The sequence below is a fragment of the Alligator sinensis genome, unplaced genomic scaffold, assembly GCF_000455745.1.
Source record: "Alligator sinensis unplaced genomic scaffold, ASM45574v1 scaffold1667_1, whole genome shotgun sequence".
NCBI classification, from domain to species: domain Eukaryota; kingdom Metazoa; phylum Chordata; order Crocodylia; family Alligatoridae; genus Alligator; species Alligator sinensis.
Window position 1 is genome coordinate 828900 of NW_005842504.1, and position 10473 is coordinate 839372.

At 54.2% G+C, this 10473-nt stretch overlaps 1 protein-coding gene across 3 annotated transcripts in view; it reads right to left on the bottom strand.

Moving 5' to 3' along the window:
* Positions 1–10473, bottom strand: part of ACTN4 (actinin alpha 4) — a 68525-nt gene that overhangs the window by 9474 nt on the left and 48578 nt on the right. For all 3 annotated transcript variants that reach the window (XM_025213038.1, XM_025213037.1, XM_025213039.1), the window contains exons 9-15: positions 7800–7892; positions 7331–7561; positions 6192–6339; positions 3472–3622; positions 1839–1947; positions 1560–1700; positions 900–1084 (exon numbers count right to left, since the gene is read on the bottom strand). In XM_025213038.1, coding sequence (XP_025068823.1) covers positions 900–1084; positions 1560–1700; positions 1839–1947; positions 3472–3622; positions 6192–6339; positions 7331–7561; positions 7800–7892 — 1058 coding nt within the window. The remainder of the gene's footprint in view (positions 1–899; positions 1085–1559; positions 1701–1838; positions 1948–3471; positions 3623–6191; positions 6340–7330; positions 7562–7799; positions 7893–10473) is intronic.

Consider the following 10473-nt stretch of genomic DNA (forward strand, 5'->3'; position numbering starts at 1 on the left):
GAGGTCCCCCCGTACACATGAGCAATCGTGGACTGGGAAGGGAGTGGGGGAAGCAGCACCAACCAGTCAGCCACCTGACCAGAGACACGTCCAGGCCTTTGTCACTATGGGAGGTCTGAATTTCATGCTCCAGGGAAGACTGACAGCATTTCGAGTGCGGGTGCCAACTGCGAGAGTTGCAGGAGATGAGGCAGGAGGCCCTACAGGGGCAGCCATCTAAGTAGGGGCACTGAGGTGATGGGGGACTTGGAGCTGGACAACAATTGGACTGCTCTGCAGGCCCCTCCACCTTTCTGCCCATACTGCCATAGAGATTGCGATCTACAGCACTAGTGTGAGCAGAACAGTAATGTTAGAAGGGCCGTGCACGCCAGTGGTCTTGAGGGTGCCGAGTTAATGGGATGCTGGCTCTGCCTCCCTTTCTCCGAGCCCAGCCAGCTTTGTGGCCCACAGCAGAGAGATCAAGAACGGCTTCTCTACAGCGACTTATCGCTGCTTCCAGATCAGCCATCACGGCTGACGGAACCGTGCCAGGCACCCTTGGCAGGACAAACAGACACCACCCCCCCCCCCCCCCCCCCCCCCAAAGTCTGAAGGGGCCATTTAGTCTTTAGAAATCCCAACAAGGGATGGATCGAGTTGTGGATAAGGTTTTAGCCTGATCCTATAGATAACCCACAGAACCCAGTTCCAATAAGTTGCTTTTCCAGTGGAGTTATTCCAACTGTGACTCTGGACGTTTGAAACAAGCAGCCTTGGACAACTGAAACCTCTTGCAAGCAAAAATGATAAGGGCTCATTTGTGCAAGATAAGGATTTGAAATCCAAGCCCCGCTAAGGTGGGCGGGGGGGGGCAGCGCTCTACTTTCAGGGTTCTGACCCCAGCACGGCAGATCCCTACCCTTTCCCATTTGGAGTTGATGATCTGCGGTGTGACAGACGTGTAGGGGTTGTTCCCAGACAGCTTGATGTTGTTGTAGTCCGCGATCCTCTGTGCCTCGCTCTGGATGCCCAGAATGGCTTCTCGCTCTTTGTCGGCATCAGGCAGGGTGGATTTGAACTGGTCGTGTGCTGCAATCAGTCCCTGGAAGAGACCGGAGCTCCCACCGTCAGCTGTCTGGCTAATTCAGGTCACAGCATTTTAGCAAACCCTCCTAGTCCTGCCTTGCAGGCTGGGGTATTCTTAGACAAGGAAAGCAGGGGTTTCAAATACCCACCAGTCACCTGGAAGTTTAGGACCAAGCACTAAAGGCTTGGTAGGGGGAGGGGAAATCTTCAAACCTCAGAAGTTTGTGGGCCTTTCTAACCTGAACCCCATCTCTGGATCTCAGGAACCCAAACCAATTTGAGCAGTATGAGAGCCCAGTAATGAAGCCCACTAGAAACGAGACACTGGAAGCTCTCCAATGAGCAGGGCTTGAGCAGACAGCACTGGCTCTGCAGACAGACACACTGACCAGCCTTCAGGGCCTGGGGAAAAGGTTGTAGCAGAGAACAGCACCTTTCACTTCACCGGACCAATCTCTGCATGCTATCCCCAACAAGCCTTGGCCTCCTACCTCTATCTCCTCGATGGTGTGAACGATGAACATGTCCTGGAGATCTTCCATGGCGCTCTCCATCCAGTTGTTGAATGGTGCTGCCCTCTTGGCATATTCCAGGTGCAGCTGGTCAATGGTTTCCAGCTGTTTCTCCGTTTTCTGTGGGGGTGGAACACAGGGCAGGGCTATGTTAGGCACAGACAAGCTGATCACCCCAGCAGGCGCCAGGGACATTATTTCCTCCTTGCTTCCTCTGGGATCCACGGTAGAGTTAGCACGTGACAGAGCTTTGCTTACCTCAAGGGCCTCTCTTCTACTGTGGGTCAAAGAGCCCAGAACATCCCACTGGTCACAGATCTTCTGGCACCGGGCATTCACACTGGGGGAGTCATAGTAATCCAGCTCGCTGGGGGTAGAGGGAAAGGCACAGATATTAAATTACGCCAGGCCCAGCCAAGAACAGATCAGAGTTGAAGTGCAGCAATTTACAAGGAAAAAAATCCTCAGTGTTCAGAAGTCCGCTCTGACTCATTCTTCCAGAGCCTTCTAGATGGCTTGGCTCAACTCAGCCCCTTGGTCAGTGCATTTCAGAGACTCCGTGCCTGAATGGAGCAGGGCTGGGGCAGTTTGAGCAAGGGGGGAGGGGAAGGAGGGAAGGATGGGGTGGTAGGGGTGTCATTTAGGAGCCCGTTTCCTTCCTCTTCTGAGGCAGGACTGCAGGACGTGTGTCTTCAGCCTGGCCAGGTGGTGGCCTACAGCTCAGCCTGCCTCTTACTACTCCCTCTGGTCTGCAGCTCCCCACACTACCCTCAAAGAAACATGCAGACTGGCCTGTTCCAGGCTGGGACCACCCTGCCATCCACTAGGGTCTAAAAGGCAGCAAGTCACTGCATGTGCGAGCGGCGTTGGGCACAGAGATGAAAGCCACACAGGTAGGGCAGGGATACCAGCAAAGCCATTTGCAAGGAGCTCAACTTTTAAGAGCCCCCCTGAGACTAACTGCAGAGCCCAGATGAAAGGGAAGGAGTCGCCACTTCAGGGCACGCGCTCACTTTGATCAGCAGCTCATCACAGACCAGGCCCTGGTAGCTCGTTCATGGAACCCGGCGTGTGCTGGGAGAGCTCCTGCACCGGGATGCTGAGCGGCCTTCGCTGCTCCCCCTGCCTCCTCCCTGGGCTCCCGCATTGGGGTGTGTTTTCCATGAAGTCATGCTCCAAACCACATGTCCCCGTTCCCAGGTTCTCTACCGCTCGAGCCGCTGGAATAAGGGCTCCATTCATGGCTTCGCCCGGCCTGTGGCTCTCAGTGTACTAATTGTGTGCAAGTTTATCTGACTGGAAGGAAAAAAAAAAAAGGCCGCGGCTCCCTGGAATCTCTTACAATAACTGTATTCTAACAGCGCAGAAAGAGGGAGGGGGAGAGAAGGCGGAACAATAGGGGCACTGTGTGTATTTTGGGGAGAAAACAACCCTATTAGGAACCCATTCAAACAGAGGTGATCCCAACAGCCCGGGGCAAGAGCCAGGTTCTCTGGGAGAGATCTTCAGTGACAAGACCTGTAAAAGCTTATTTTGCCTCTGCCAAAAGTATCGCACAGTGCGTCTTTGTGCAGGAGGCATGCCATAGGAGAGCCACCCGAGACAGCTCAGAGACCTGGGGAGCAGCTTGTTCACCACACCAAGACTCACGGGCACGTTACCACCTGAGCTACGTCAGGTCGCACTTAGGCTCTGCCGACGGAGCCATGAGTCGCACAGACCTTTGGGGTCCGACAAACAGAACCAACTGCTCTGCGTGGAAAAACACCTCACGGAGCACGTTCTGCAAGAGCAAGGGCTGACCCGGGCCCTGAATCCATCCCGAGAGGTGGCTGCATTTCACAGGAACCGAGGAGCAGCGAAGCACAAAGCACTGGAGAGCCTGACTCACTTGAGCTCCTGGGCAATGGCAGCGATCTGCTCCACACGGTCCTGGTGAGCTGCCAGGTCGCTCTCAAAGGCCTCGTGCTTCCTGATCAGAGCTTTGATGTCAGACAGGGTGGCAGTCTCATAGTCCTTCTGCTTCAGCATGGCCTCTTTGCCTGAGGGACAGAGAGGAGCAGAAGCCATCAGACACTGGGTGGGCACAAGAGCGTGAAAGAAGGGGGCCGCTCTGATGTGCCCCACTCCACTGCGCACACCCCAAATCACAGTTTCCTTACAGGGCATCTGGGAAGGGCTCAGGCGATTCCCTGGGCAGGGGAACCCCCCAGCAGCAGGGAAGAGAAAGTTCCACAAAGAACAGAGTTTTTTTGAGTTTTTTTTAAACACATCCATCCCTCTGGCACATCCTGGAGCCAAGAGCCAGCCCGCCACGGAAGGCAAGCTTCCCTTCGCCGACTCATCTGGCACCGCTTTTAAGGGGGCCGTGTTCACTGGTGACCGAGCACACAATCGGCATTTGTGCGTTCATCTACAAGCTATTTGAGCTGGGAGCTCAAGGCTGGTCGGGTGAAAATGCTGCTTTTCGGTTCCCGTCAGCTGTTGCCCAAGATGTTCTGCTTGGAAAGCGCTGCCAGCAGCCAGCCTGGGCCCTCTGGCACCAGCCAGGGGCTGGGTCTTGCAGAAGACTCCCCAGCTCGGCCGAGCAGCGGGGAAGTGGCTGCACGGAGCTGCTACTTAGCTTCCAGGGAAGCGGCTATGGGTGTCAAGCAGGGCCTTGAGGCCTGGGTTCTGTTCTCAGTTCTGCCACTGATGTGCTGGTAACCTCAACCGTGCCACTGGCTTCCCTGTCCTGGCTGATCTAGAGACCACAACCTCAGGGAAGAGATTCCTGCATGCAGCACACAGGGCCTTGACTTTAGTCAGAGCTTCCAGGCAGCAGCTTATCTACTGAGCTGTATGTGCTGCTTCTCATTTGATCCCTGGAAGAGGGGAGTACGCCTTTGAAGCCCTGCCTGCTTTCAGGTCCTGGAGAGGTGTGCGGGAGAGGGGACACCCCAGGGCCTGATCCAAGCAACCCAACCTTGGGACTCAAGGGACACAGGAGGCCAGAAGGAGAAGCACCACCGCAGCACTCCACTCCCTGCCGAATCCCTACAGCCTTCTGCAGGACTTCAGACAGTCAGCTGACCCATGTACAGCCAGACGTCGAGCTCAAGGGCAGGTAGCACTAACTGCTTTCAGGGGTCCCTTAAACACACCCCTAGCACCACGACCAGCTGGTGGGAGGGGGCAGGCAGGCAGGCTAGGACCCTCTGCTCTTAACACCATTGCAGGTAGCAACAGGAACACACAAGTAGCCATGGCAGGCCATAATAGAAGTCACCACCCCCAACAGAAGCTCTGACGGCCAAAGGGACAAGCCAGTTCCTCTATAGGAGCGTCAAAGGTGCAGCCTGCAGACAGGCTGACCATGTGCCTCAGAGTTGACCCACGTGCTGCTAGCGGAGACATAGCGTCTGCATGGGCCTGGTCTGGCCTAGGGGCCTAATGACTTTGACACCTGCTCTATCAAAACAGAGCAGGAAGACTGCAGCTCTTGTGCAGGCAAACACGCAGTCAGCACGGCAGTCAGACCGCCACCCCCCAAGCAGGGCAGCGCGAGCACCTCCTGACTGGCCCCTGCCTCTCCAAGAAGCAGCAGACGCCTGGTCGCCCAAACGGGCCCCAGCACCAGACGGCCCTTTCCACAGATGAGCGTGACTGCATTTTTAAAGCAAGCAAAAACCAAAACCTGTAAGTACTGCTTCAGACACTGTCCCTGGATCACTTCAAGCCCCTTCTTCCCATTAACGACCCGGGTGGCACGCTCCCACCCCGAAGGGATGAGAACAGCATTCCTTCCAGTACAGAGAAGGGATTACCGTATTTTCTATGGAATAAGATGCAGCTGCCATGCTGGAAAGCTCAGAGGATTAGCAGTCATGTCTAGCCATCTGGCTTGAGGGGGGAAACATGACTTCAGCAAGCCACAACCCCGCTACCCAACCACAGAGCTTCTGAGGAAGAGGAAGCTGGCTAACCAGAGAGCGCTCGCTTACGGGACAGCCTACAGAGCCGGTCCAAAAGCCTCAGCTGCAACTAGAGCTTCCACATCAAGTGTGAGCTTTACCCTTTTTCAGCTGCAAACACCTGCAGAAAGCCGCAGAGCCGTCAAACATAGCAGTGCCTCTCAAGTCCAAGCCCTGCTGATTTTAAATCCAAGGTGAAACATCTGGATTGCTCCCTGGTGCCGCGAGGACAGGACAGGTGTTTGCCTAGTCCAAGGCAAGGCTTTGAGCAGAGGCTTTGCCTGTCTAGTTTCCCTTTCTTCTCCCATGTGCGCACCAGAGCCCAGAGAAACAGCACAGCTGCAGAACAGTGCAAGTTAGGAAGGCAGAGGAGGATCATAGCTAATGTTCAGAGTCCATGCCCCCTCTAGCACTACTAGAAAGCAAAGCATCCAACAGCCCTGGGGAATGAAGTGCCAGGAGACCTGTCCGAGTGGCTTTACAGAGCTCCAGGCGAGATCTCACAGCACCCGCTCCATCACTTGGACCATGCCATCAGCTTCACAAGGAGCAGAAGCAATTATTTAGAGACCTTCGGCCTGAATCGAAGGGTGCCCCAGCTGTCCCTGGGCACAGTTAGCAAGCCTGGCTATCGTTCTGATCCCAGGGAAGTAGCTACCTTCAGTCCAGGACTCATGGATAGAAGCTTTCTGTCTGAACTTCTCGGCCAAGTGGTCCAGGCGCTCTAGCCTCCTGATCTCATTCAGCAGCCACTCTTCATAGCCTTTCTCCGCTTGCTCCAAGTGCTGCCACCCGTTGTTGATGTCCTGTAGGTTAAGCAGAGGAAACGCGGCATTTGGGACAAGTGATGAGCTGCATCACGTTGTCAGCAAGACTATGGAGCCCACGAGAAATCCCAGCACAGCCCCTACTTCCAGGACAACTAAGTCAGTTAGCCTGACAACTCACCCCCAATCCGGATATGGCCACCCTCACCCCTTAGACATTTCCAAATTCAGTCTCCACACGTGTAGAGAAATCAGGCTGGATAGGATCACAAGGTCACTTAGTCCACCCTGTGTCCCGAGGTGCAATGATTACATGCACACCCACAAAAGAGGGCTACCGTGCACTGGCAAAGGCTGGGAGCACTGCTTTGAAAGCCATGCCTCAAAGCACCAGCTGTCAGAGACATGTCCAGTTGCTTAAGACTCCACTCTGTCCTCTTACATCCTTGCTGGCCTACACGGGATTTGGTGGAAGAGGCAAGGCTTGAATGGCAGCCCTTGCTCAGTTTTCCCTAAGGAGCACAGGCCCTGCCTCCCCAGCACTTGCTCCAGCATGGGTGGGGAAATGGTACAGCAAAGGACCACCCACAAGGCACTTGGCACACTTGGCTACAGCACCACCCAAAGGGAAGGCTTCCAGTTATTAATAAGTAGCAGATTTTTATCAAATCTCAGCCTACTCCTGTCTTAGCTCTGCTAGATTCGGTGCGACGCACTAAGCAGGATGAGAAGGCCCTCTCTGCTTGGGTCTCAAGCACCCTCGTCTCTCACTCTGCATTTTCAGCCTACCCCCACGGCCGTGGTTAGTGACAGAACAAGGAGCAATGGGCTCCAGTTGCAGCAAGGGAGGCTTAGGTTGGATATTAGGAAAAACTCTCTCGCTAGGAGGGTGGTGAACGACTGGACCAGGTTACCTGCAGAGGTGGTGGAATCTCCGGTTGGTCCTGCTTGGAGCAGGGCGTTGGACTAGGTGACCTCCTGAGGTCCTTCCCACCCTCATTGTCTATGATTCTATAATGCAGCTACTCACCGAAACCATCTTCCCCTCGGAGGGCATGAAGGCAGGCCTGTTGCTCAGCCTGAGCTTGGTCTGCAAGGTATTGAAGTTGATCTCCAGCTGACACTTCTCCTGCACTTTGGGAGGCTTGTGGACACGCCTGTAGTCACGGAAATCTTCCAGCTTCTGTTGCATCTCCTGTATGGTTTTCTGGGGAACACGGTCCTCCAGCCAGGGGATAGTGCGCTTAATCCATTCCAGCAGCTATGGGGTGGGAAGAGGAGATGAGTGAAGTAGAAAGCAGGGAACAGCAGCAGAAATACACATCTTAGCTGATCCTTGAAGGATGGACTGCAGTTGAGAGAGACCTAGCAAGCCATCCCTCCCCTGATCTTGCAAAGCACATGTGCCACTCTGCAGTAAGTCCCCAGATCCCCACAGATTCTACTTCCCCCCGCTTCCCGGCCAGGCAGGACAGCTATGAGAAGACAGTGGGACTTACATCCGAAGCCAGTTTCTCATAGTCTTCCATCAGGTGCTCATTCTCTTGATTCACAGCAAGCACTTTGCAAATCCGGTTAGCCGCAGTCTCGGCCTGCGAAGGAGCACAAGGGGGGAAAAGAGTGATTTACACCCACTGGCCACGAAGCATCGGAGACAAAGAACAAAATGCCACAACTTGTATGACCCCCACATGGCAAACAAAAGGAAAGAGCCACGCGTGAAGCTAGACCAGGTCCCTCAGAGCAACTTCCTACAGGCTTTATGGAAGATCTACCTGCACGTTTTATCGAGTAAGGGATTTTTCCCTTCCAACCTCCACCGGCAGGGAGACCTGCTTATCGCAGATACTGCAGGACCTCACGGTCCCATTGGAGCACCGCCCTGGCACTACCTGTGGTAGTAGGTCTAGGCAGAAATCAGTGTTACCAATGTGCCTCTACCACCTGCATTGCACAGGGCTGTTCTGCTAAGACAAGGTCTCTCAATGAACCAGACATGTAGCTTGCAAGCATCTGGGGCACTCTCAGAGGGGCAGATCCCAGAGGATTGGTGCTACTGCAGCTAAATAAGCCAAGCTCCCAGCATGGCATAAGCAGGTATGATCTGCAGGACCATACAGGCTGGAGTCTCTCCAAGGTAGGGAGAGGCTTGAAGTCCCTTATGTTAACATGTGAGCATTACATGTTTTGCCCTGGGTGCTAGGTACACCCACATCTCGGGAGCAGGAAACTGGAGCAGAGGGCAGGAACAATCCCAAAGTAACTGAGCCCCTGGCAACAGCAGGAAAAAGAGACTCCGATCTGCTGGCTACTAGCCCCTGTGCTGGTCTCTCCCTGGCCTCTTTCTGCTGAAAGCCTCAGTATCTAGTGGCATGCACACACTCACACAGACACATGCACACGCGTGTCTTGTGACAGCCCTGCACATGGTGCTCAGTCACGAGCAAGGGCAGGTGGGCCGCTGCGCCCACACAATGCCCATGGGATATTCCTGTCCTGCTCGAAGGAGCACTGCGAGGCTGGACTCGAGCAGGGGGGTTTTGCACAAGGGTTTGTCAGGTTCATGGTCTGGTGCCAGGACCCTTCTGCCACATGCTTTGCTCCTTACTCCGCTCCCCTGGACTACTGCAGAGCTAACTCCTGAGCTACCTGAACGGGCACTGCTGGGGTGATGTCCTGCAGCTGCACCGTGGATCAGCTGGCACTCATGCTACGTGCACCCATGTGCTTCACTTGCTTGAAACAAGCCCTCATCCCTAGAGCAAAGCCCCAGGCAGACATCAGTGCAGCACACAGGAGTCCTTCCTTCTCCTCAGCATGGAAGGGGGCAGAGGGGGAAGCGTGAAATTGCTCCATACATATTCAGGGGGGAGGGGGGGGGGAAGAACACGTGAAAGCAAAGAAGTCAAGAGGATCAAGTACCTTGCAGGCAGCACAGAAAGAGTCCAAGAGGAGGAGTTGAGAGCCAGACATCAACAGAAAGAGTGAAGAGGGTCTATAGGAGGATGGGGAGAGGAAAACAGAGCTGGGGAAACGAGTTGCTAATAGGAGACACTAGACATCAGGAGTCTGATTCCCTTCAAAACGTAAGCGGCAGCGATCCGGATTCTCCACTGCCTCTGCATCCCGCTGGGCACCACTGACACACGCCAGACATGCCCTCAAAGCAGCGCACACCAGTTGCCACCTCCAACCCCAGCCTGGAAACAAAGTGCAACACACACAAGCGCACGGGAACACACCAGCTACAAGAGGCTAATAAATACCAGCTGATGCAGAGAACATGCCAGCTGCGCTCTGAAGGACTGAGACCAGACAAAGAACAATGGAAAAAAAAAAAAAAAAAGGATTGGCCAGGCCAGGATTTCACACAACACCCACCCAGGGAGCGCCTGTGAGAAGCACACACTAACGCACTCAAACTCAGGCCTCCACAGAACAAAATCACAGGCCAGATGGAATATGTATCAAGTGTGCATGTTCTAAAAATGTTGGCTAACAAACAAGGCGAATGCTTCCAGCCTAGGCAGGATTTACACTTTAGTAGGCAATAAATGAATCCCGATCTTTAGTAAACACTGCTACCGCTGAAGGGGACCTTGTACCAACATCAAATTAGACAACAACGCATGCAAAGTGTCGTGCCAGCATCTTAAATGCGTTTGGGGGTGAAGTCACTGTACCGATTAGGTACAGTTATGCCGTTTTGCCTTCAGTGTTTGCTCTGGCGCTGCAGAAACGACTCTGCACAACTCACAGGCACTCCGATTCAGACGGCTGACCCTCGCGTGAAATAGCTGGCAGTCCTTATACCAGCTCTTTCCTAGAATATTTGGCAGCTGGGACCAACTTAACGTCTGTCCCATGTACAGGCAGCTGAATTCCCACCAAGGAAGCCACTTTTGCCTCTTTGCTCCAATAACACCCAAGGGAGTTAAGTTTCGGGCATCTTGCATTTGCAACCCACTGCTTCCAGTTCTCTCTCTGCCCTGTTGGACTGGTGCTGCCTGGATTTGTTCACGCGGTACAGGAGGGGCAAGGAGAAACAGGCAGAGCAAAGGAGCACTGGGCCCTCCACCTGGACCTGAGCCTTGGGCTTGCTTCAACAGTGATTCAAGAGAAAACCAGTTCTCTTGCAATGGGTTCCTCTTACCATAGTACCCACAGGGAAAG